The sequence below is a fragment of the Mastacembelus armatus genome, unplaced genomic scaffold (assembly GCF_900324485.2).
Source record: "Mastacembelus armatus unplaced genomic scaffold, fMasArm1.2, whole genome shotgun sequence".
Taxonomy (NCBI): domain Eukaryota; kingdom Metazoa; phylum Chordata; class Actinopteri; order Synbranchiformes; family Mastacembelidae; genus Mastacembelus; species Mastacembelus armatus.
Genome location: NW_022872941.1, coordinates 554698 through 581732, shown reverse-complemented (window position 1 = coordinate 581732; position 27035 = coordinate 554698). Strand labels below are relative to the sequence as shown.

Here is a 27035-nt window from a genome sequence, read left to right as displayed (position 1 = left end):
TTTTATCCTACTGATGATGTGTTGCAATAGTAATCCAGCAAGAATCTGAAATGTTAGGCTTTTAATTCACCATGTTATTGGAATAAAAAAGAAAGAGAAGGTAAGACTGTGTGCGGACTTTCTCATTTTTTTAATCAAGAATTCCTGGGTGACCAGCATCAGCATAAGTGTTAAGGAGGTGAGGTACTTCTTACGTTAGCGTCTTCGACACCGTCATGTTCCCTCTGCATTCCTTTTAAAACACTTTCTTGCCCTGGTGTGTCTGAAATCATTTACTTTTCGGTATACAGTTCATTTTATATGTACATTTTGTTGTGTTCTTTGTATTTGTAGTAATAACTGTTGGTCGCCTCCAATTTTGCCACAGTACAACATAAGTATCATACAATCAATGGTAAAGCTAATGTGCTAACTGCCATCGGACACTTGTGAAGACTAAGGAAACACTAAAATAGGATGAATGAGCTACAAGTATAGTGTGTAGTGTGTATTAAATATAAATTATAATTTGTTGTTTTGAGGTATGCTCTCAATATCTTCCCTTAAAAGAATCTATCAGAGTAGCAAGAACCTTCATCTTCATACTATTTTGTTCATCACCTGTGAATGGCTGGGACACATACAGTTCATTACAAGCACTTACTTGGACATAGGAGTCACATTTCTGTCTCTTACTCAGAGATTTTAACTGCATTTCCAGACTTCCTGTCTGATTTAGTGCTTAGTTCAGATAAAGTCATTACAGTGGGAGACTGGAGCATGTGACTGGTATCAGAGGAACAGCGTTAAAATGGTTCCAATCCTATTTATCAGACAGATTCCAGTTTGTTCATGTCCATGATGAACCTTCCATGTGCACAAAAGTTAGTTATGGAGTTCCACAAGGCTCTGTGGTAAGACCAATTCTGTTCACCCTGTACATGCTTCCTTTAGGCTATGTCATTAGGAAGCAGTCTATTAATTACCACTGCTATGCAGATGACACTCAGTTGTACCTATCTTATCACTTAACACAAACCAGTTAACCAGACTTCAAGCGTGCCTAACCGGCATAAGGGCCTGGATGACCAGTAACTTTCTACTTTTAAATTCAGAGAAAACAGAAGTTATTGTATTTGGGCCTAAAAACTTCAGAAATAACTTTTCTAAAATTATAGCTACTTTAGATGGCATATCCCTGGCGTCTAGCACTACTGTGAAAAACCTTGACCAGGACATGTCCTTTAACTCACACATAAAACAAATCTCTAGAACTGCCTTCTTTCACCTGCGCAACATTGCCAAAATTAGGAACATCCAATCTCAAAATGATGCAGAAAAACTAATCCATGCATTTGTTATCTCAAGGCTAGATTACTGTAACTCATTACTATCTGGATGTCCCAGTATCTCCATAAAAAGCCTCCAGTTAATCCAGAATGCGGCAGCCAGAGTCCTGACAGGAACTAGCAAGAGAGATCATATTTCTCCTATATTAGCTTCTCTTCATTGGCTCCCTGTTAAATACAGAATAGAATTTAAAATCCTTCTCCTCACATACAACTCCCTTCATGATCAAGCTCCTTCATACCTTAAAGACTTCATAGTACCATATTATCCCAATAGACCACTTCGCTCTCAGAGTGCAGGTCTACTTGTGGTCCCCAGGGTTTCCAAAAGCAGAATGGGAGGCAGAGCCTTTAGTTATCAAGCTCCTCTCCAGTGGAACCAGCTCCCAGCCTGCGTTCAGGAGGCAGACACTCTCTGTACTTTTAAGGCTAGACTTAAAACCTTCCTCTTTGACAAAGCATATAGTTAGGGCTGGCCTCAGGCAACCCTGAACCATCCCTTAGTTATGCTGCTATAGGCCTAGACTGCCCGAGGACCATCAGTGCACTGAGCTCCCCTACCCTAACACCCCCCCCCCCCCCCCCTTTCCCTTCGCTTCTCTTCCTTTCCTCCCCCCTCACATGTATATTCCACCGCTGAATGTCACCAACCTTGTGCTCTCTCTCTCTCCCGTAGTTTGTGCTCTCTCCCTCTCTCTCTGTACCTTCTGCAGGTGTCCCTGGTCTTGGAGCTGTATATCACTGGCAACACCAACCTGCATTGTCTATTTGTTGTTTATTGTTGCTGTTCTTTTCTCGCTGCTCTATCCACTCACGATACATATATATTTTTGCCAGCATCAGAGTCAGATTAGCCTTCAGTGGTTATATGATTCCCACTTAGAAATACCGGATACTCACTATTAGTGAAAACAAAGTGTACTATGTCAGAAAACTTAAATGGTCTATCCACTAGGTGGCAGCACAGACTAAAACGTGTGCTAATAAACCTGACAGTATACAAAGACTACAAATCAAATGAAATCTATCCCACAGCATATAAACACAAAACATTTTTGTGTGTCACAAACCTTAAGGTTCTATGGATAAAACATATTTCATGCTAAATAAAATACACCGGCAGTAAGTAATACTGTTAAATGAAAGAATACTGTAAAGATTTTACCGTCTCCTCTGAAAAAAACTACACTTTTCTAAACTTTAAACAAACAACTTTTTCTCAAATGAATATTGCATGTTATTGTATTTTACTACCACACTGAGTAACCAATACAAGTTTCTATGTTCTCTTTGTTGGTTTCTTTGCTGATGAGCTACACCTAATACCTTCACCTTCACTTGTTAATCCATCCATCCATCCATCCATCTTCTATACCCGCTTTTCCTGGCTCAGGGTCACGGGGATCTGCTGGAGCCTATCCCAGCTCTCTCTCGGGTGGAAGGCAGGGCTACACCCTGGACAGGTCACCAGTCCATCACAGGGCCACATATAGACACACAAAGACAAACAACCTCACACACTCACACTCACTCCTACAGGCAATTTAGAGTCACCAATCAACCTAACATGCATGTTTTTTTGGACTGTGGGAGGAAACCGGAGTACCCAGAGTAACACTTGTTAATTATTCTCTTAATTAACCATTTGATCTATAAAATAGGCCTATCTGATTGCCATGACAGTAAGAATGTCCACAACAATTTGCTAAAGCTCAAGGTGCCCAACAAACAGTTCAAACTCAAATATATTTAATTTAATGTTAAGGCAGCAAAGAGAAACTGAGAAGCTGCAACTTTGCTTGAAATGATTAAAACATGAATATAAATTACTTGAATAGTTTATCAGTTATCAGTGAGAATAATGTTTCCAATTATCGAAAGGTGAATCCTTTAAAATGAGGGCTCTGTGCTGCTTAAGTGTAATTGGTGTGGCCCAGAATTTATTTATTTGTTTATTTTGTTTTTTGTTTGTTTTATTTCTCCTGGTAATACAAATGTCCTTAAATTAAACCTAGTTAAAAAATCCATGTCTGACAGCAGAACAGCTCATCATCATAGGTTTCCTTTTGTTTTGAAATTATCATATAGTTGTGCTTTCTAAAATAAACCCACGCAGAAGGCTCTGCTGAGACAAAAAGCCCAGGCCAGGACAGTTTTAAACAGCCTGTTCATTTTAGCTAACATTAACCTAGGAACTTCTAAAAATGATTTAGGGGGGAATCTCAAAACTATTATTACTATTATTATTACTATTACTAAAATTTGCCCACTGTTATACTGGAGACAATATTAACGTTAAAGGAGTAAGATTTTTCATTCCAAAAGAAAAAATTATTATAAAGATTTGTAAAAGCAGTTAGCACCATTGCCTCACAGCAAGAAGGTCCCAGGTTCGCAACCTGGCCTTTCTGTGTGGAGTTTGCATGTTCTCCCCGTGTTTGCATGGGTTTCCTCCGGGTACTCCGGTTTCCTCCCAAAGTCCAAAAACATGCATGTTAGGTTGATTGGTAACTCTAAATTGCCCATAGGAGTGAGTGTGAGTGTATGTGGTTGTTTGTCTGTGTGACTCTATGTGGCCCTGTGATGGACCGGTGACCTGTCCAGGGTGTACCCCTGCCTTTCACCCAAAGAGAGCTGGGATAGGCTCCAGCAGATCCCTGTGACACTGGTTAAGGAATAAGCGGGTATAGATAATGGATGGGTGGATGTAAAATGTATGTCCCATATGTATGTTGTGCCTTCTGTGAGTTTCACCATAAGTTAGTGACTTAAAGGATGTCACACCTTAGTAACTTGACACCAAGCCATGAGATTCCTTGACATCAGCTAAAATATAGACAAGGCTTATGGTTTGATGAAATATTGACAGATAAGACTACAGATAGTCCTTACATTATGGACTACAGGTATATTAAACGCTACTAGCTTTTACCATGGAATTTAAACGTGACAGTTTAAAAGGTTAACAATTCATAGAACCACTCAATGAACGTTAGCTGTTTCGTTAAATAGTTAGCCTGAAACATTTTTAAGCTAGCTGTAACGTACCCTATCCATACTGACTACTTCGCTATGTGTGGCCAAGTCTTTGAAGCTAAGAATTTACCAAGGTTGCAAGGTTGAGCGTCTGCTAACGTTACCTTGCTAACTAGGAAAATGAATATGTTAGCTTAGGCTAATGTTAAAGAACAACAGGAACGAAAGTCGGGCTAATAAAGAAAGTCAAATTAATGTCTTCATATACGTTTGCACATATGTGTCAACGTCTGTTACTAGTTAGTTAGCTAACTGTCTAAATAAGGCAGAATATACTTGCCTTCTCCAACTGGATCGTCTTGTTTGCAATACTATTATCAGTAGTCAGAAAAAGGAGGTGCAACCTAACCTAGCAATGTACCTCCTCCTAACGTTATTTAACGTTACAGCAGCGTGAAGGTACAGTGGAAGTATATTTCCAGGTTTCAGAAGTCAGTATGCAAAACAAATTGACCCTGACAGTGATAATATATAGCTTACATTTACATCAGACTACTACTTACTTGTGTAATAGCATTTCACTAAGTTCTATCTGAGCAGGTAGTTTTTAAGTACTCCTCTGTAAAATTGCATCACATGGTATTATTTTGTACATGTACATGTCTGCATTCTGAAATTAATAAGTATTCGTAGAGGACTAGTAACATTAATGGTTGAAGTAGACTACACAGTAGACTACACAGTATAAAATGGAAATAAGAATTGGACAAGCAGAGAAGAGCCATAAGCAAAAGAGATTAAAAAAAACATAATTACATCTGACATAAGCAAGGTACTTTTCTCCTTTTAACAAGACACTTTTCTCATGGACCTTATGGATTAGGGGAAAAGGGAGTGGTAGGCAACATGCTCATACAGTAAGGCTGTGAACTCACAGTCATAAGTTTGGACACATTATCCCATTGAAATTAATAGAAAAAGTGTGTCCAATATTTTGACTGGAAGTGTATGAGTAATTACTATGATTTACAAGGACAAGCTGGAGCACACCTCAAAGCATTTAACTCAGAAGTCTCTATCAACACCCTCCTATAGCAACTTTCCACATATTAAAATATTAATTGGTTTAACAGTTATTCTCTGTTAATATAATTAATTTAGTCACAGTCTGTGTCTGACTGTTATAAGTTGGTGCGGGAGGCTGGAGCGAAGAAGGAGAGGTAGAACAGAAAATACACCCTTTTTTGTGATTTTTGTTTATATACTATAGCTTTGAACTTAAATTTCTACCATCCTCTCAAAGGTACAGTCTGATTAAAATTCGTATATATAAATGAAAATATCTGTGGAACACTCTAAAGCACGATTGCTTATGGTTCTTAATTACTGATACTGTGCTGATGGTTCTTAATTATTGATACTGTGTACTACACAGTGTATACACAATATTGTTATTAATATTTGATGCTGTAAAGCTGCATTGTAAAGGAACAAAAGTATAACACTTGTTTGGTTTAATTATCACAAAATGGTAAATGGTAAAATAGTTAGATGACTAATACATGAAGTACAGCACAAATATCAACGCTTCTGAGAGAAACTAGGCCACTTCCATACATGCTTCTACTGTAGAAGCTGATGTGTAGTGGTGAGATTAGGCGTCCTCGCTGTGGCCATGCCCCTTTACAGCCGTCGCCTAGGAAACGGGGCGTGGGTAAATCGCTCGTGGAACAGGTGACGGACGTGATTGGCTGAAGTGTCGGATGATGTGGTAGCGGGCCATCGTTCTATCGGTACAATGTCAGCTGTGGAGGTATCCCTGTGTCTGGTGTGTGACAGGCATTTTGCAGGTGCTGTAAACTCGGTCTTCTGCTTAGCACTTTAAATTTGAGTTCTACTTATTGTCAAGCTCCAGGATCAATTTAACCACTAAAGGTAAGTTAATCATATCTCGTTATTTAAATATGAATGTATTTTGTGAATAAAATGTAGACCTGTAAGGGGGAATAGTCTCCCGACAACTGAATCTAGTTTGGGGTCCGCGTCGTGAAAGAGCGTAAGCCGAGTGGAGGCAGATCGAAACAAGGGTACATGGTTACGTACATGCCCACAGGCGCTGTACTTCAACTTATGATATTCAAGTGGCACTCTAATTATCTGACCAACAGTTGTAAAATGTAACTCCTTTGAAGTTTTCCACTCTCAACGTTAACGTCGATTAACGGTAGTTAAATTGTGTCCAACCCGAGATACGCTTGTCTCCAAGCTGAGGTAGGAGCGGTAAAGTTAACTTCATAAATAAAATAAGCATTTTAAATTGATTTAATAACTGTTTGGCAACTTTGCTGCCAGTGTAATGTGAAACAAAATCGGCTGTAGTCAGTCATTTTTTAAAATATTTTATTAGAATCCCCATTAGACATCAGCTGCTACTCCAGGGGTCTATGTTAATATGAGCAGGTTATATAATTTATAGACAAAACAACCACTACCCCACTATAGGGGAAGCACATTTCTGTGTAATAAAAATAAAAGTGTACCAAACAAATTCCCCCTGTCCGTGTCTACTGTGATACTGGGCTACTGATATGTTCGTGTATGATAGCATTTTTTGTAGCAGGTCAAGAGGAGTTTTCTTCTATATAGTTTATCACCTGTATTTTAAAAATGACAGAGCTGTGATTTATGCATGTGGGACAGATGATCTATTACAAACAGCTTTTTAAAAAAGTTTTGACAAACACATTCTTTCTTGCATGTGAAATAGGTCTGTCATGGCTATGTTTAAAAGTTACAGTACTGCATCAGCCTGAAATTGACATTCAAAAGTAAACATCATAGGCATATTCATTTTTGTCTAGGAGTACTCATGCCCCTTATTTAAATCAAAGTAGTAATATGCAATTCTCTGCAATTCTGCAATTCTTCCTTATTATTATTAATGCAGTGGCATATGTAGCAGTTTAATTGTCTTCTTGTATGAGAGTTTTTTTTTTTTTTTTTTAGCTTTGTTGCACCATGCTGACCCGTCTGTTCCGTATTCATGGCTTCCTGGTGGCATCCTACCCCTGGGAGGTTATTGTTGGCACAGTCACCCTCACCATCTGTATGATGTCAATGAACATGTTCACTGGCAATGACCAGATCTGCGGCTGGAACTTTGACTGCCCCAAAACAGAGGAAGTGAGTCAAGAATGTACAGGTTATCTGAAGTAATGTATTTACTACACAATATATATTAGGTCATTGATCTAGACTGAAAGAACCCCAGGATTGTCTCTCCACTTGCAATTCTGCCCCTTAACACATCAGGCATTTTCAGTGCTTAGCCAGCAATATCACAATGATGGCAAGGCTCTAGGACGTCTACAGGAAAAGAAATAATCTAGCACATTTCTTCTTTTCAATAGAGGTGCTGGTAGGTGAATTTTGTGTTTCCCAAAAGAGTCATTTTCTATGACTCTGCTGCTGGGTGGTTCGATCCTTGGCTTCTCTGGTCCACAGGCCGAAGCGTCCTTGGGCAAGACGTTGAACCCCGGTGGCTGTTCCACTGGTGTATGAGTGTTCGTGTGAGCGAGTGGGTGAATGGACAGATAGTGTGAAAGTGCTTTGAGTACACTTCAGTATAGAAAAGCACAGTATAAATACAAGCATATACAAGTATAAATAAGGCCATTTGCTGATCAGATTGTCTTCTCTTTTATAGCAAATTCTGAGCAGTGATATCATCATCCTCACCATCACACGCTGTATTGCCATCATCTATATTTACTTTCAGTTCCAGAACTTGAGACAGCTGGGATCTAAATATATTTTAGGTAAACTATTCTTTTGCACATATTATGTTTATGAGATGGTAAAATGTTGTGGATCTTTTGGTTATAGTGGGAGTAGATTTTAAGATCTATCAAGTTAGATATAATTAGAATGCACCTAATGCTGCTGTTTTCCTGTAGGCATTGCTGGCCTTTTTACCATATTCTCCAGCTTTGTATTCAGCACAGTGGTCATTCACTTTCTTGATAAAGAGCTCACAGGCCTCAAGTAAGAACACACTTTCTAAACCTTTCCAGTATTTTTGTTAAAAGCTCCAGCTGATTATAATGTTCTGTTCTTTAGTGAGGCTTTGCCCTTTTTCCTGCTTCTCATTGACCTCTCCAAAGCCTGTGCTCTTGCCAAGTTCGCATTAAGCTCCAGTTCTCAGGTACCAAGAAATATTCACACATATTTTGCAAAATCAAACATGAAATTCAACAGTAGTTTTGGCAAGCATGTTTTACCTTTTCAGGATGAAGTGCGGGACAACATTGCTCGCGGTATGGCCGTACTAGGACCTACCTTCACTTTGGATGCTCTGGTGGAGTGCTTAGTGATCGGAGTGGGAACCATGTCAGGTACATTCTACCATTTTAACCCTCTGGGGTCTGAGGGGGTTTTGGGGCCCTGGACAAATTTTAACATGTCCTGACATTTGTGCTTTTTTCAGTGTCTTTTAAACATATTAATGTCTAAAGTCTGATAACACTGTAATCAGCACAAAATTGGCTACAATAATATGTGAGCAGCAAGTTTATACATGATTGTATTTTTGAGAAAAAAAGTGTTTATGCATGGTTAGTAAAAGACTACAATTTTTTACTCACTGAAATAAGACCATAAAACACAAACAGAACATTGGTTCACAAGACTTTGGAGACCTGCATGTTTTGTCCAGAAAGGCCATATGCAAGAGGGTGTGTCTGAGGATGAATAGTCATGTGATTTACCTGAGAAGACAAAAGGACCAGACAAAGACGCGCATAATGAGCTTTTCAGTCAATGTAGCTGAGAGGGGATTAGTGCAGCACAATACAACACAATGCGGAGCCAAACGTTCGTCATTTGAGTTAACAAGTGTTTTTAGTCTGAGGACAAGGTAAACTATTTGTCTCTGTGTGGAATATAAGAAGCGTTTCATCACATGCGTAACGCGCCATCATCTAAACGCACCGAAAAAGTGAGTAAATTCTATGATGAAGTTTGATATTTTGTGTCATTTCTCGGGGGTGGGCACATATTTACCTGGTTCACCTAAGATTATTTACATGTGAACAGTGAACAGAGTACAAGGCGAGACCGCATTACCTGTAATGAGGTGAGACAGGAAAAAACGGACTTATCTTTACGTTCACAGAGATTAAATAAAAAGTGATGATTTGTTTTCGACCTGGATGGTTTCATTTAACAGAAGACATCTCAAGCTTTCTAGTCATATGTTTCTTATTTTTATGAGCCAAGTATTCACTTAGATTCTGGATGTTTTGTTTACGTGTCTGTGAAGAGAAATGACAGAGACAGAAAAAAGAAAGAGCGCACCCTGTCGGCTTTCTTTATTTTAAAAAAGCACAAGGTTTTGTTGGTATTATGATGGTATACAACTAAAACTAGACCCTTTACAGATTTGAATGATATATTTCTTTTATCTGTACGATCAGAATTGACTGAGTAATTTAAGTTTGTTTCGGCGTTATCAGGAAAAGATGTGTCAAAACGCGCCGGTGCGTTCATCGACCCCAGAGAGTTAAACTTAATTTATTACTTGAATAAGGTTTCTAGTTTGCAGAGCAAGGGTGTGTGTATTTTACTGCACCTTAGTTCCTTGATCTGATATGACAGAGTTTTCATAAGTTCCTTTCTCAGGTATGACAGTTTCTCCACAAAAACAAACACTGCTACAGGAAATGAAGTGTGAAAACAGTTTATAGTGAAAAAGGAGTAATAGACAGATTATTTACATTAGCATTTATAGTTATCATAATCATGTTTATTCTTCCTCCAAAGAAAATACACAGCACATTTGACTCACAGCCTTGGTGCTCTTCTGACCAGTCAGCTAGCCAGTCATCAGGACAACTTTTCCAGTCTTTCAGCCTATATGTTCCAGACCCGCAAGTCAATGGTCAGCTCTGGTTCCCAGCTCAGGTAGCTGAAAGTGCATCAGTTGTGTCTGATCTCCTGTCTGCTCCTCATGCAGCTACTGACAAGCCGCAAGCTCCTTTCCAATTTTGCAGTTGGATAGGACCATCTAGACACCAGCCTATTTCTTAGCCAGTCTCAATTTAGTTTCACCTGCAGCTAGGGTTGGGCCCACTGCATGCTCTGTGCAGTCTCACCTGCAATTAACTAACCTCAAATCTGTCTGTCAGTCGTGCCCTGCTTCCATCTGTCTTAGACTGCATCCTACTCAGAATCCCTACATCCCCTTTTACTCTTCAAATTGTTTGGCAGTTTGGGCCCCTGCTGCCTCCCCCTTATCTTCCACAGGCTCATTCATGTTACAGCAGTCTTTTCTTTCCTGCCCTGTTTGATTCTTCTGCCTCTTGCCTGCAGGTCACCCACTTGGGTTCCCCTGCTCTTTATCGCTTTGGCCTCTCGGCCAGCTGTCAGAGTTTACATGTGCCTGGAAGGTCATCTTCTGTGCTTGTAATAGCTTTATGCCTTTTAACTGTAGTGGTCTTGTCACCTGTTTTTTCATGTTTTGACTCAACCTGTTTATTGTAGATTCATCTGTGTTGATTTAAGAAAGTCTTGTCAACCTTGTGAATGGCTGAGATCTATAGCAATAGCTACAAAATTAGATGTTCTTTCTACTTTATATTTGAACCTTGTTGTATCTTGCTGGAGTGATGTAGCATAGTTCTTCATGTCACTGCTACAAAGTGCTTGGCACACTGTCAGACTGCCTTAAGACCATGTAGAACACCTATTAAGTTTTGTTTTTTGTATTATACAAAAGAAAATGTATCTGTCATAGCCTGCTGTCACCAAGCAGATTACCTGACCAAACAATCAGATCAGAGCATTCAACAATATTTATTAGGACATGGCAGTGGACCCATATGCAGAGAACCAGAGACTGGAGGTAAGTCAAGGAAACTGAGGATTTATTACAGAAACCAGGATTATTTTCTTACAGGTTTGTTTGGTAACTAGCTAACTAATCACTCTTAAGCTGAGCTACGTTATATTCATGCTGAAAATCTATGTAGCAGCTTTCCCCTTAGCAGCTGGCATAATACAAAGCACTAACAAAAGAGAAGGTGATGAGGGTGAGCAAGGTGCGTTTTCTGACAGCTGTATGGCAGAATGGCCGTGGTATGTGTATTCCTCTAGATTGCCAGATGAGATGCACCTGCATCTGCCACACCAGCCATCCGACACCTCTTACCCCACAGCCGGAGCTAAGGAAAGGTAGAAGGAACAAAAAGGGAAAACAGGAAAAAACAAGGAAATACTGCGCATAACCCCAGAACCTGACAATACTTGTAGATACTGTATGTTAACAGAGGATAATCTATTATGCTGTTTGCTAACCAAGAGAAAATTAAAGTGCATCACTTTGAGCAGGTTTCCACTGCACACACATGGTCAATTGTTCTGATTTATACATTTATAGTTATGACTCACTTTGGTGGTACAGTACTGTTCTAGTATGCCCCTGTCTTGTATATTTCAGGTGTGCGCCAGTTAGAAATCATGTGCTGTTTTGGCTGCATGTCTGTCCTGGCCAACTACTTTGTTTTCATGACTTTCTTCCCTGCATGTGTGTCACTGGTATTAGAGGTAAGGGTGCAGTGTATCCTTGTATGTGTGTCCATGTTTGTCTTAATGGCACTCCAATTGACTGCATTGTGTTTATTCCTGTAGTTGTCCCGTGAAAGTCAGGAGGGTCATCCTATCTGGCAGCTAAGCCACTTCTCCAGAGTGATGGAGGAGGAGGATAACAAACCCAACCCTGTAACACAGAGAGTCAAGATGATCATGGTAACACCTCTCGTGCTTTATTTGTTTTTGTACTTTTTTAAACATAAATGTTATTTCTCACCTCTCTTCTGTGTGCAGTCTTTGGGCCTGGTGATGGTTCATGCCCACAGCCGCTGGATTGCTGAGCCCTTGTCCATCAACACCATAGTGGACATCCCACAGGTTGGCATTGAGCTAGAACACGTTTCACCCAGGAGGATTGAGCCAGAGAAACCACTTTGGCACTTTTACATCACAAGGTGAGGCTGGTGGAATGCTTGCTTTTGACTACATGTTTGTGTAACCCACATTTTATGTATTGCATCAGAGCATTAGTAAGTACAATCTTTATGTTAAGATCAATGGATTCAGGTTCATCAGCTGATTGTGAGAGTAGAAATGTACTGTGCACTAGGGCTTTGGTAGTACATATAATACAACCTTCATTACTTTTGCTCTGAATTCTGACCCTTTTTCCTTTGTCTGTGAACCTTCAAAGTGACAATACTCTGAACGACCATAACATCAAAAAGGTTTACTGGAGCCAATCAGAGCTGGCACTGACACCTGGAAAGATTGCTAGTCTATCACAGGGCTGACAAATGCTCACACTCACATTCAAACCTATGGGCAATTTAGAGTTGCCAGTTAGCCTAACCACAACCTGCATCTGTTTGGACTGTGGGAGGAAACAGGAGTACCCGGAAACAAACCCTACAAAGACGGGGGAGAACATGCAAACTCCATACAGAGAGGCTACACGTTGATAGGAGATTTACAAATCGTGATTAGATTTATCATGCAGAATTAAAAAGAACAACTTTTGGAATTCAAGACTGTGAAAAAATTCTTTCACTGACTGGCCCATATGATCACTTAAGTTTGACAGAAGGACTGCAATTTTCTGACAGGCAGGAGGCAGAAAATTACATCCAGCACCCATACAAAACCTGTAAACCCAGCATTTATTTTTATGTTTTGTTTATGCAAAACCAGATAAAATTTAAGTAAATAATAAATAATTATTAATAAATTTTTAGTGATGTTATTTACTTATATGCAGGGAGCAAGAGTATCATTACACATAGACATACTCAATCTTCTGGGGTTTTTGCTTTGACTTTGTTCCTGACTCAGACACAGAAATTTATATGTAATTTGTTTTGTGTTCTCAAAAGACAACAGATACTATTAAAATAAGACTCCAGTTTCTCCTGATCAGCATGAAGAGAACATTAAAATGTATAGATTAAGACAAACATTAGTCAGCAGAGTCTGAAATGAATAAGAGAATTTGTACATGTTACTGTTCTTACTGTTACTGTTACTGTCACTGCAGGATGATAACCCTGGACATAGAGCACGTGATCTGTCTCTCCTTAGCTCTGCTCCTGGCTATTAAGTACATCTTCTTTGAGCAGGCTGAAATGGACTCTACGTTATCACTGAAGAACTTCATTACTATGTCCCCCCATGCTCCACGATTGCCCACTAAGACCTGTTGCAGGAAGGAGCCACTCACTCCCTATCCCCAAATTCCACCTGACAGCATGGCTGGACTGGCACCTCCCAAGAAAGCAGAGAGAGGTGTGTCTGTATTCAACATTGTGCCAGATAAATGTATAGTACTTTGGATACAATTTCATCTCATTTTCCTAGATGAGGTAATACGTCCTCTGTCTGCTCTGGCTGCTGAACGACAGTCAAAAAGTGTCTTTGTTGTTGGCGAGGAAGAAGAAAATCTGAAGTTAGAGAATGCTCAGCCGAGCTTCCCCTCAAAGCCCAGAAACCTGGACCAATGTGTGGCCATTCTAAACAACCCTGAGGTTAGATTCAACATATAAACTGCTAGAAACAGCTGATTTATTAGCTAAAATCCTGTGAGGTAACTAAACATTTAAGTCAGCTGGGCCATGTTCTCTGGGTCTCTAGGTCTCTGTTTATGTGTGAAGTTTCAGCCCGCCAATACGATTGCAGGCTTTGTGATTTAACTGGGCTGTAATGAGCTTAGTCAATCCACTAACTCTTTCAGGCTGAACCAGTTAGAGCATGACATCAACAGAAAAAAGAAACTTTCACTGCTTCCTTTGGCTCTACCTGCTCAACTCGCCTTTACACGTTACAGGTTGAGGCAGTTTCATTTCAAATTAGACACAGTTCTCAAACACTGCACTGGAACATACTGTATACTCTGTTAAGACATAAACCGAAGAACTGTTAGGACTATCAGAAGCAGAGACACTGAACTAGCTAACACAGTTAAGCTTCTACAGGTTTCAATGATGACACAAAAATGCTGATGATACAAACTTTTAATTACTGCAAAAAAATAAACTACTTGTTAAAGAGGGAGAAATGCAGGTTGGCTGACTAGACTAGATATGTAAAATTTAATTTAGAGAGTATATACTTGATTGTCATATATACTGTCACATATAACTGTCATTATATGTATTAGTCTAGTATTTGGTTGTATTCATAGTAATCAAGCATCACTGGCTCCAACAGCAAATAGATGGATAGATATATGTTGAAAATGCTAAGCGCTTTGTGAAAACCTATAATGGTATAGTACATATTGTCAATAAGAGTAGTCTGATCCAGACTACACAGTGTTTTGTTATTCACAGCATGATTTTGTTGCAGCAGGGGGCTCGTTTCCTAAGTGATGCTGAGGTGATGCTGTTAGTAAATACCAAACACATCCCTGCATACAAACTGGAGGCCATAATGGAGAGACCAGAGAGGGGAGTGGCCATACGAAGACAGATAATATCTCGAAACCTTCCCTGTCCCTCAGCGCTCTCGTCTCTGCCATATACTCACTATGACTACTCCAAGGTGAACACAAACAAACAATCACACACAAATACACTCTCACACAATCTGCAGTCCTCTCTATAACATTGTGTCTGCCAGGTTATGGGCACCTGTTGTGAGAATGTAATTGGCTACATACCTGTACCAGTCGGTGTGGCTGGACCACTGCACCTGGATGGAAAGCAGTTCCAAGTTCCCATGGCAACTACAGAAGGCTGCTTGGTTGCCAGCACCAACCGTGGATGTCGAGCAATTGCTGTGAGTTTTTAGAAATGCTGACCCTTACAGCATAAGTCCCAGGGTGGACAAAGTATATGAAGAAACATATTCAGTTCAATTCAATTCAATTTTATTTGTATAGCACCAAATCACAAATCATCTCAAGGCACTTTACAAAAACAAAAAACCCAACAAATCCCTTATGAGCAAGCAAACACCAGTTATGACATATGAATAGTAAAAACCTTACTTGGAGAAGGTAGGTAGGTGCCACTATGGCTATTCGAATCATCCACATCAATATCAGTCTCAAATAATTAACCACAAATTTTGGAATTTTAATTAATAATTAACAAAATATAAATAAATAAATATAAATCTAGAAAAGTTTGTATTTAAATATAGTTTTAATTATATTGCAACAGGCTAATAAAACCAACTAATACAATGAATGGAGTATTTTAATGGCAGAAGCCAATGTTAGGGCCAAACCACAATAATCACCAATCTTTAAAATATATCAGGTTTTATTATACACTAAAAGCATCAAGCGTACGGCTAATGCTATTAATGTATAACACAAGGGGCAAAATAAAGCTATATATTGATGTGTGTGGATGACAAAATGTGTGTGTGTGTGTGTGTTTAAGAGAAAAATAGGAGCCGATCGAAACAAAACTGATGCTCAGTGATGGCATGTATGAGGGTGAGTGAACTACAGGAATGAGACCATGTTTCTAAATCACAGAGTTTATCTATGTTGCCTCCCTCTCAATACTAATGATAATGGTGTTGAGTAGAGAGAGCACATACAAGACCTTTACATTAAAAAAGAATATTGGTCAGACTAAATCATGCAGGGTGCTATACGCAAACTCCATAACAGCTGCCCTACAAAGGCATGTTGTCCAACATGTGTGACATGAAAGACAAGGGATTCATCAATAAGTTGGGGGAAAATTTTCTTTTGAAGGCTGCATGCCTTGCATTACAAATTAACTAGCTGATTCACATTGAACATGACTGGGCTATCTTAAAATAACACTAGTGTGAAAGATGGTCCTTTGTTCTGTGGTACGCACACATAGAGAAAGAGCATGAGTGTACATTCTGATTTTGTATTGGCAGAGACATATTGGAGACAAAATCTGCACTGAAACACTGAAAACAGTGACAGTGGCAAGCTGTTCACATGAAATCCCAGGGAAAACAGTGACAGAGTGGTGAGCTGTTCACATGAAATCCCAGCTAACTAGATAATCAGCTCTTCTCTGGTTTTGTAGTTGGGTGGAGTGCGCACGGGCCAGCTGTGAAGAAGGGGTCATATCAGGCTGCTACTTGTGGCCGACATGTAGCTCCTGTCATAACTGGTGTTGTTCTAATCATTTACTCTCCACAACAGGCACCCAGTGTGGAGAGAGATTGGGAGAGACAGGGAAGCTGAACAAACAGCCGGTGGCTGTAACAGAGCAAAATGACAAGTTGGGCTAGACTTGTTGGCCATTTGTAATATTTTTTGTGTTTGATCAGTTGGTGCCAAGTCCTAAAAAAAATTGTTTGAAGCAAAAAATGTGTAGCTGCATATAATTGTGCTATATAAGACAATTCTTTTAAAATATTAAGTCTTATTTTGTCCTTTTTTAATTCAGAATTTTCAGGAGTACTGCAAAGTCTAATAGCTGTATTATTTGTTAATATGGTACTTGTGATCCTGTCCCTTGCATGCTGTAGCTGGGAGGAGGAGCCAGCAGTCGAATTCTGGCTGACAGCATGACACGGGGACCTGTAGTGAGGCTGCCCTCTGCATGCCAGGCTGCAGAGGTCAAGGCCTGGCTGGAAAGCACAGATGGTTTTCAGGCCATCAAGCAGGCCTTTGATTACACCAGCAGGTAAAGCATAGACCTGACGTGAACAGAACTAGAATTGAATAATGGGCTCAGTGCCTATTATATGTCTACATGTTGGTTTTTTTTTTTTTTTTGCTTGTAAGAGTATGTGGTTGGTGTTGTCAGGTTTGCTCGGCTCCAGAAGCTGTTGGTTGGTCTGGCAGGGAGATATCTCTTCATCCGTTTTCATTCTAAGACTGGAGATGCCATGGGGATGAATATGATCTCTAAGGTAACTGTCTTAGATTGGCTGGTGTCTGTGTGTGTATGTGCATGTCTGTGTGTATATGTGTCTTTGTTTTTTATACTGGCCTCCTTTTCTCAAGGGGACCAGATGCTGGTCCCTACAAAGTGAATCATTGAATTTTAGAGTGATGACAAGTCACCAACCTTTCGGTGACTGTATTTTATATTATAAAAATCTGGCATGTACTTGTGTTCTCATGCTTGTTATATTTATCATTAGGAAATTGTACAGATCTGTGAAATGCATTTAAGAGAAACCTAAAACAGTTGTTTGACAGCACATTATAACATTATAGAAAAGCAGATATGTGTAATCTCTATGTATTTAATGTGTGATGATTCATCCGTTGTGTCTGCAGGGTACAGAACAGGCTCTGAGCAGACTACAGCAGTACTTCCCAGAGCTGCAAGTGGTGGCTGTGAGTGGGAACTACTGCACTGACAAGAAACCAGCTGCCATCAACTGGCTCACAGGCAGGGGCAAATCTGCTGTGTGTGAAGCTACCATCCCCGCTAAAGTGGTCAGAGAGGTAGGAAGAGCCAGGCCTCCGAGTGAAAGAAAGAATGGTTACAATGACTGTAACAATAGACAGGAGCTAGTGGGATCAAAATACATGCCTTATAGCCAATAGCCTTAAAATTGTACCCTGTATTTCTATAGCACCTTTCAAATTTGAAAGTCATTTTAATCCAAACCATAACCCTGATTCAAAGCTGGAAAAAATACATCAATACAAAACTTTAAAAAGTAAAAGTAAAAAAAGGTCATTCAGCAGATCTTTAGCCTTGAGTTTTACCTAAATGTTATATGAGTACACGTCAAAGAAGAACAACATAGAATATTTGACACTGCCTGCCTACTGAGGAGTATTTTTTTTTTTTCAATGAGAAAAGGATCAACAGCGACTCTCACAGCTCGTTTATACGTAACTGAACTAATGTTAGTGTTGGTCTAATATATACATATAGTTATGTTGGCAATCATTACAGATTTCAGGGAAGTAAAACATTTCTCACTAAACGAAACAAAACCAATTACCTGTCCAGCAGAAATGCTGCCCCCATGGCATCATTTTTCTGCTCCTTTTGCTCTCTCAGTTGTTCCCATTGCACAAAGAATGTTTTGTTGCTTTAAAATTTATTGTGTGCACAGTTCACAAGAGAAATGTACTCTGACTTTTGAGTGAGTTCCTTTGTGCTTTAGGATGTTATTTCCTATTGTTTGGACTTTCCCTCAACTTCAACCTCAACCTAATTTCATTTTAACCCTCTATCAACAAACTCAGATTCAGTCCCTGTCCCTGTGCTGCAGGTTTTGAAGACAACAACAGAAGCTTTGGTGGAGGTAAACATCAGTAAGAACCTGGTAGGCTCAGCCATGGCAGGTAGTATTGGTGGATTTAATGCTCATGCAGCTAATGTGGTGGCTGCCATCTACATAGCCTGTGGACAGGTAAAGTAGTTCTAAGGAAATATTGCGCATCAATTTCTAAGTATACTTCTTGTGTTTTCCTGTAATAATGCACGTTTGTGTGTATGTCTCCTCCAGGATCCAGCCCAGTCAGTGGGCAGCAGTAACTGTATCACCCTGATGGAGGCTTCAGGACCAGCGGGGGAGGACCTGTACATCAGCTGCACCATGCCTTCTATCGAGCTGGGAACTGTAGGAGGAGGTACCAACCTGCCACCCCAGCAAGCCTGCCTCCAGGTAGACCCTGACACACACACACACACACACACACACACACACACACATGCACACACGTACTGACAGATGAATGACTACTTCACGAAATAAGCTAAATATATTATGATACACTAGCAATATAGAAATTGAAAATAAGGTAAGCAAAACTGTGGAAACTATTTCCCCATTGGTGCATTAATAAAATATGCATTTTAAACTTTTTTGGAAACACTTAGTAGAAGTGTGAATAGATTTTAGTTTATACTAGTAATAACTACTCATTTTGTCCATGTTTTCATCAAAAACAAGTAGTGAACAATCCAAAATCTGACATTGTGTGAACTCGGCTTCCTTGTCGGTACTGGATGCTGGTCACAGTAAATGACTGAATATTAGCATGACAACTTTAAGCTTAGTATTAAGGTTAGGATTAGGTTATGGTTAGGGTAAGGATTAGGGTTAGACAAGGAGTGGTTATGGTTAAGGGTAGGGTAAGACTCCATTCATTTTAAAGACCCCCTAGTTTCAAAAACAAGGGTGTGTCTATGTGCGTCTAGATGCTGGGCGTCCAAGGAGCCAGTCAAGATTGCCCTGGGGAGAATGCCTGTCAGTTGGCCAAGATTGTTTGTGCCACTGTCCTCGCTGGAGAACTGTCATTGATGGCTGCTCTGGCTGCTGGACACCTGGTCAAGAGTCATATGACACACAACAGGTATGAACAAGTGGCCTTGTTTTGATCAACATATGCAAAGACTAATAACATATCTAATAACATATAGAATCTAATTTTTTATTATCAAATCCTATCATCTTATCACTTTTACAGTTTGTGGGTATATATTAGAAGACAGCATAGCTAGTAGTATAGCCAATTTACAAGCAAGCTTATTTTTCCACCTTTATTAAGGGGACCAAACAAGTACTCCAGACAAAAAGCGTTCTATGTATATTGTTACAACATACAAGGCACCGTGCTGGATAATGACATTCCTCAGGGTGAAATAAAACATAAGTTGAAAATCTGGATCTTCTACTTTCGAAATGTGAAGATCCGGATCTATATATTGGATATATAGATTGAATACTATGTCACCATGTGGACTAAGTGAAAAGTTAGATTTGAGATGTTTTCTTAAGGTGATTAAGTTTGTTTCATTTATGTGGGTAAATTTAGTTTCTTTAAGCATACTTTTTTGAGGTTTCATTTGTTTTCGTTTTTTGTTTTTATTTTTGTTGCTATTTTTCTGCTTTGACTTAAAATTTACTGTTTTGTGCACTGTAAAATGTTTGATTGTAAATTCACAGTAAAGTAAGAGGACCTTGTTACATGAATTTCACAGTAAGTCAGTATTAAATGACAGTCATATACCGTGAATTCACAGTAAGTATGCTATTTAGTTCAATTCAATTCAATTCAATTTTATTTGTATAGCGCCAAATCACAATACAAATCATCTCAAGGCACTTTACAAAAACTAAATCTAAAAACCCAACAATTCCCTTATGAGCAAGCACTTGGCGACAGTGGAGAGGAAAAACTCCCTTTAACGGAAGAAAAAACCTCCAGCAGAACCGGGCTCAGTTTGGGCGGCCATCAGCCTCGACCGGTTGGGGTGAGTGGATAGAGCAGCGAGAAAAGAACAGCAACAATAAACAACAGATAGACACTGCAGGTTGGTGGGACCAGTAACTGCACATCAGCGATATACAGCTCCAGGACCAGGGACATCTGCAGAAGGTACAGAGAGAGAGAGAGAGAGAGAGGGAGAGAGCACAAACTAGGGGAGAGAGAGAGAGCACAAGGTTAGTGACATTCAATGGTGGAATATACATGTGAGGTGGGAGGAGAGGAAGGGAAGGGAAGGGAAGGTGGGGGGGAACTCAGTGCACCGATGGTCCTCGGACAGTATAGGCCTATAGCAGCATAACTAAGGGATGGTTCAGGGTTGCCTGAAGCCAGCCCTAACTATATGTTTTGTCAAAGAGGAAGGTTTTAAGTCTTAGCCTTAAAAGTACAGAGAGTGTCTGCCTCCTGAACCCAGACTGGGAGCTGGTTCCACAGGAGAGGAGCTAAATAGCTAAAGGCTCTGCCTCTCATTCTGCTTTTGGAAACTCTGGGAAAGCACCGTACCTTACATTACATTAACACTATGCGGTGAACAATGCTCCGACAAAGACACAAGGAATACAGGGGACATAAATAGACACAGAACCAAGGACTAATTGACACAGCTGAAACTGATCAGACCAATGAACAAAGCTACACGGGATTAACCTGGGGGCAGGAGGAACTAAGGCACCAAAATAAAGGACAAGCAGGAAACAGAAACCTAGGGTCCTAAGTAATATTCTAATTTTTTGATACTGAATTTTGGGTTTTCATTAGCTGTAAATTATAATAATCAAAATTAAAATAAACACATGCCCAAAGAGTGATAATTACTAAGGAAAAAAAAATCCTGACTGTAGCTTTCATAATTTATACATGAAAGTATCAAATGTAAACATTTGCCAAGTATTTTATTGACTAATACTCTGAGCAAAATTTTGTTTGAGTTTGACTGCACTACTAAATTGTGATGAATCTTGTCTTACTAAATTTATCACACCAGTAGTTTCAATAAATTTTCTATTTTGTCAGTATAATATTTTTACATTATAAATATTAGATTGTGTTGTTGTGTGTCCAACAGAATCTAAAACTGTAAATATTTTAAGATTGGACAGAAAACCTTCCATCTTAGGGCAGAAAATCCAGAGATAAAGCAACATGCTAGCACAGTATATTATATACAATAATAATGAGAACATTATCATTGGACAATCAACTGAGGTCAGCTTTGAAGTTTCACGATCTGGGATCTGCAACTGAGGCATATGACTGCAAATTAAGACTCAGCTGTAAAATTTTTTAGGGCAGAGTTTATTTCTGACTAATTTTAAACTGAAAATCAAAATTTTAATTGTAAATAGTATTAGAGAGTCAACTGTGAAATGTGGTTAATGTCATGAGTAGCGTAGAGACGCTGGGTGGAAGGAGGAGGGGCAGGACCCAAATGCAGGACAAAGTAATCTTTATTGTCCCTGGGGATCTCCAGGGCAAACTCAAACACAAAACTAGGTACCGGATAAGACGGCAAGAACTCAGGAAGACCGGGTGGGACAGTCGTCACAAACACACAAGCTACGCTCAGTATGGACTAAGATTAGGTTGACAATGCTACAGCGCGGAACAAAGGAAGAAGGGAGGTATAAATAGGGAGGAACACAACAGGTGATTGAACTCAGGTGAAACTAACAGGGACAGGTGAAACTCATGAACACAAATTACAACAAAGCTGCCAGGGACCAGTGCGAGGAGAAAACGGAAGTCACTACACAATAAAGGTCCTCAGGCAGGAAGTCCCCAGAAGGACTCATGACAGGACCCCCCCCTCAAGGCCGGATTCCAGACGGCCACAGAAGAAAGAAAAAAAAAAACCACTGTCCAAAACAAAGTCCTAGCCGAGTCCATAACTGGGCTCTGGCAGAGCAGAGTTCCAGGTGGCTCTGGGGGTCAAACCCCAGGATGAACAAAGGTCCGGGGCCATTCGGGAGGGCGGCCTCTGAGACGGGTGAAGGTCCGGGCAGGCAGGCGTGGGTCCGACACCGTTCGGGAGGACGGCCTCTGAGACGGGCGAAGGTCCGGGGCCGTTCGGGAGGACGGCCGCTGAGACAGGCGAAGGTCCGAAGCCATTCGGGAGGACGGCCTCTGAGACAGGCGAATCGGGGAATTCTGGTAGCTGCCGCGTGGGCGGTGACGCTCCGGGGACTCCGGAGACACTGGGGACATAGGCAGCGGCTGCTGCGGCTCTGGAGACGTAGGCAGCGGCTGCTGCGGCTCAGGGGACGTAGGCAGCGGCTGCTGCGGCTCAGGGGACGTAGGCAGCGGCTACTGCGGCTCCGGAGATGTAGGCAGCGGCTGCTGCGGCTCAGGGGACGAAGGCAGCGGCTGCTGCGGCTCAGGGGACGTAGGCAGCGGCTGCTGCGGCTCAGGAACCCCTGGTGATGGCTGCTCGGGAGTCGGCTGCTCGGGAATATCAGCTGGGAGCAGAGGCGGGTCCGGGAACTCTGACCCGTCCGGAGGTTCAGGCCACTCCCACGGCTCTGGAGGTTCGGGCCACGGTGGTAGTTCTAACCACGGTGGTGCTGGTACTGGCACCTCAGCAGGGACGGACACGTCGGAGCACTGAGGCTTGGGATCCTGGACAGAAAACTCAGTGGGATCGTCTTCGTCGGCGCGCTGAGGGTCTGATGGCGCCGGGGACTGAGGGACGGAGGGCGCCGGTGACTGAGGGATGGAGGGAGGCCCTCGCAGTCGATGCCGAGGCGCTGGGATAGGCTGGAGAGGAGCGGGCTGAGCCTCGGCGTGTGCAGCTTGGCTGAGGCGCTGAGGGACTGGGACAGGCCGCGGCTGCTGGTCAAGGCGCTTCGGCAGCTGCTGCGGTGGCGAGGATAAGGGGCGGAGCTCCAGCGGGGACGCTGTCGTCGGCGCAGTGGAGATCGGGCTGGTCGGGTAGAGCTCCAGCGGGGACGCTGTCGTCGGCGCACTGGAGATCGGGCTGGTCGGGTTGAGCTCCAGCGATGTCGGCCATGACACCACGCTGGGGCTCAGAATACAGGAGTCGGGCTCCAGCGGGGACGGCTTTGTCGGCACACTGGAGCTGGGAAAACAGGTGGAGACCTCAGCGGGGGCGTCGTCGTCGGCGTGCTGAGGCTGAGGAATCCAGGGCAGAACCTCGGCGCACTGAGGCTGTGGAAGCTGGACCGGGACCTCAGCGGGGACGTCTTCGTCCGTACGCTGAGGGCTCGGAGGGGCAGACTTGGGAGACTTGGGAGACTTGGCTGGGGCCTCAGTGGGGACGCCATCGTCGGCACACTGAGGTTCATGCTGCTGGGAAAGTGCCTCAGCGGGGACGCTGTCGTCGGCGCACTGAGGGTGCAGGATCCGGGTTGGAACCCCCGTGGGGACGCTGTCGTCGGCGCACGGAGGCTCAGGCTGAGGGAAACTGAGAAACTCAGGTTGAGGAGGGAAGGAGACTGGAATGGGGCGAGTGACGTCCTGGTCCGAAGAATCGGGGGGAGCTGAGGTGATGGGAAGCCGAAACTCTGGTGGAGGAGACTGAAGAACTGTGAGGCACCGGGTCTTGACGTCCACGAAGGCGGATTGCCACTCTCTGCCTTCCTCCAGAAGAGCGTGGAGGGAGGAGAAGAGCTGGAACGCCGTTCTCACACTCTTCTTGGAGGTGTCGGGTGGCGTCTGCTGCAGTCCCCGTAGCTGTTGGCCACACACCATCAGGGAACAAACTCTCGGCCGGTCCTGCTGGGTCCGTTTCTGGCTGTAGCATTCTGTCATGAGTAGCTTAGAGATGCTGGGTGGAAGGAGGAGGGGCAGGACCCAAATGCAGGACAAAGTAATCTTTATTGTCCCTGGGGATCTCCAGGGCAAACTCAAACACAAAACTAGGTACCGGATAAGACGGCAAGAACTCAGGAAGACCGGGTGGGACGGTCGTCACAAACACACAAGCTACGCTCAGTATGGACTAAGGTTAGGTTGACAATGCTACAGCGCGGAACAAAGGAAGAAGGGAGGTATAAATAGGGAGGAACACAACAGGTGATTGAACTCAGGTGAAACTAACAGGGACAGGTGAAACTCATGAACACAAATTACAACAAAGCTGCCAGGGACCAGTGCGAGGAGAAAACGGAAGTCACTACACAATAAAGGTCCTCAGGCAGGATGTCCCCAGAAGGACTCATGACAGTTAATCATATACTCAGCAGATATACAGTTAGTTGGTTTTTAAAGAAAAAGTAGATTTTTTTTACACTGATTCCTTCAAGAAATTCTAGGACATTTCAGTGATTAAATGCTGTTGAGAAAATCAACAGTAATAGTATTGCTCTTTGTTAATGAAAAAACTTACAGTACACCAACTTCAAGCACAATAGCATCTTTGGACTCCTTGAAGTAACATCATCAGAAGCAGAAGAATGCAGGTAGCCTTATCAGAAACAAAAGAAGCCAGGACATCTTTCACTCCTTGTTGGATACTTGGCAGAACTGTCCTGCATTTGTCCAGTGCCTCTCACAAGTTTATGAGGATAGAGATATCGGACATTTACAGATGTCAAAACAAAATTCCAACAGACAAGTCAGAAATCAATTCAGTTTATTTACCAATCTTAAAAGATCCTGAACCATACCTGATATGGGTTACATCTCAAACTGTGATGCTTGAAATCTGAAAATGATACATACCAGTAGGTATTACAGTACTTAACCCTCTGGGGTCTAAGGGTGTTTTGGGGCCCTTGTGTTGTTACGAAGTTGTATTTTATACATAGTATTGCAGTATTGGATTGTTGTTTTTTTAAAAATAAAGGAATATTTATTTGATTTTAAGAGCCAGTTATATTTAGAATGTTTTAATGAATGTTTTCTTCTTTGATGTTTTTCTTTTTAACTTTTGCTATATTATATGCAGTGACATAAAGGGCATACCTATCTATCCAGTACTGTAATTTATTGGGAAATGTCAGTTAAAGCCTCTGAAGCAATAATATTGTAATATATTGTGAAATATTACAGTTCAATGTTGTCAAAACATAGTAGTAATGTACAGTGTAAACCATAAATTCAATGCATAAAAAGTAATCTGCTACCATCTTCTCCTGAAGTAACTGAGGTACCATGTAATCAGAACTGATACTATGTACTTGTGATCCAGCAACTAATGTGCATTTGACATACAAATGTAATTTAATCTAATTCAGCTGTTTGGTCTGCAGATCCAAGGTCAGTCTACAGGAGAGCCAGGATTGTGCAAAGCCTCCTGAGAGCCTTTACATTGTTCAGATCACTGGACAGAGCAATGAGGACAAGAAAACATGGATAATGTGAAAGAAGTTCATTATTCATCAGTGTGAACATACCTCAGGAGAGACATGGGGGTATCTCTTAACCAATTTGCATTTAAACTATAACTTTAAATTAAATATTTCTGCTCTGTTGTTGATAATTTGAACACTGAATGCAGAAATATTGCTACCTAAAAAGTGAATGTTGTGAAGTTTCTGATAGTGTAATGCTGGGAGCTTAAATAGAAATACTGCTGAGGTTCTTGTGATTTTTTTTTTTTTTTTAAAATATCCCTTTCACCACCCAATGCGTGTACTGTATATAATCTGTGAAGCCCCCACATTACCTACAGCAGAAGATTCTTATCACTTGACTCTGTTTCAAGGTTCACAGATCCCACTAATTACATTAATAAACAGAAACATTAACAGGTATTTCTTAATTGTGCAAGGCAGGCACCTGTCTTGGACCCCTGATGGCTGTTCTGGGTTCATTGTATGGCCATGTATATGTAAGTGAAAAAGTAACGCGGCACCTATATTATTACTAATCTTTTTGCCCTGTCTTACAAATGTCCAAGACTTATAATAATTATATAATTATTTATGATGAATTGTTTATATATGTGAATGTGACTTTATTAAAGTATTTTTGGTACACATTGATGCATAATAAAAACTATTATTTCACTTTTGTGGATTGCTAAATATTTTTGAGTAGTTCATTTTTTTTCTCAAATACAAAATTCCAAATGAAAATGTAGGGAAAGGAAGGCTAAATTGGTGTCCACAGAAGTGATAAAATTAATTTTGTTCAATTTGACTTTTTATTTTAAATGTATATTGTGCATATTTTTAACCAATTTAAATATACATTACATGTACAATATATTTATATTGTGCTGTTTTTTAATATCACTTTGTGCTTCAAAATGCAAAACCCTTCAGTATGGTTTGGAAAATAGTCTGCAGAAATGCAACTTGTAAGATGTTTTTTTTTTAAGGAAAACGTAACGGTAGTGCATAGCATACAAAATCAGTGGTGATGATAATTCCAGGCAGCCCTGTGATTTGTGATGAAACGAGTGTTGGAATCCTGCAAGTGCTCTGCTATGAGATCGAGAGTCACCTTACTGCAAATGTAAAGTTAGTGAAGCACTAGTTTCTAATGAAATTACAAGGCTT

At 41.1% G+C, this 27035-nt stretch overlaps 2 protein-coding genes across 2 annotated transcripts in view; one reads left to right on the top strand and one right to left on the bottom strand.

The window, feature by feature from the left end:
- The window catches only part of LOC113133232 (ankyrin repeat domain-containing protein 31-like), a 28891-nt gene extending 24212 nt beyond the window's left edge, over positions 1-4679 (bottom strand). The window contains exon 1 of the mRNA XM_026311903.1: positions 4645-4679. The gene's annotated coding sequence lies outside the window, so the exon portion shown is untranslated. The remainder of the gene's footprint in view (positions 1-4644) is intronic.
- Positions 4680-6116: 1437 nt separating this feature from the next.
- Positions 6117-26425, top strand: LOC113133135 (3-hydroxy-3-methylglutaryl-coenzyme A reductase). Its single transcript, XM_026311732.1, has 20 exons — positions 6117-6239; positions 7311-7487; positions 8011-8122; positions 8261-8348; positions 8424-8508; positions 8593-8698; positions 11800-11906; positions 11991-12107; positions 12186-12346; positions 13426-13673; positions 13746-13912; positions 14733-14927; positions 15006-15164; positions 16857-17014; positions 17138-17243; positions 17617-17787; positions 18570-18710; positions 18807-18965; positions 19502-19656; positions 25782-26425. The coding sequence occupies exons 2-20, from the start codon at positions 7323-7325 to the stop codon at positions 25891-25893; spliced, it is 2712 nt and encodes a 903-aa protein (XP_026167517.1). The 5' UTR covers positions 6117-6239; positions 7311-7322; the 3' UTR covers positions 25894-26425.
- Positions 26426-27035: the final 610 nt, after the last annotated feature.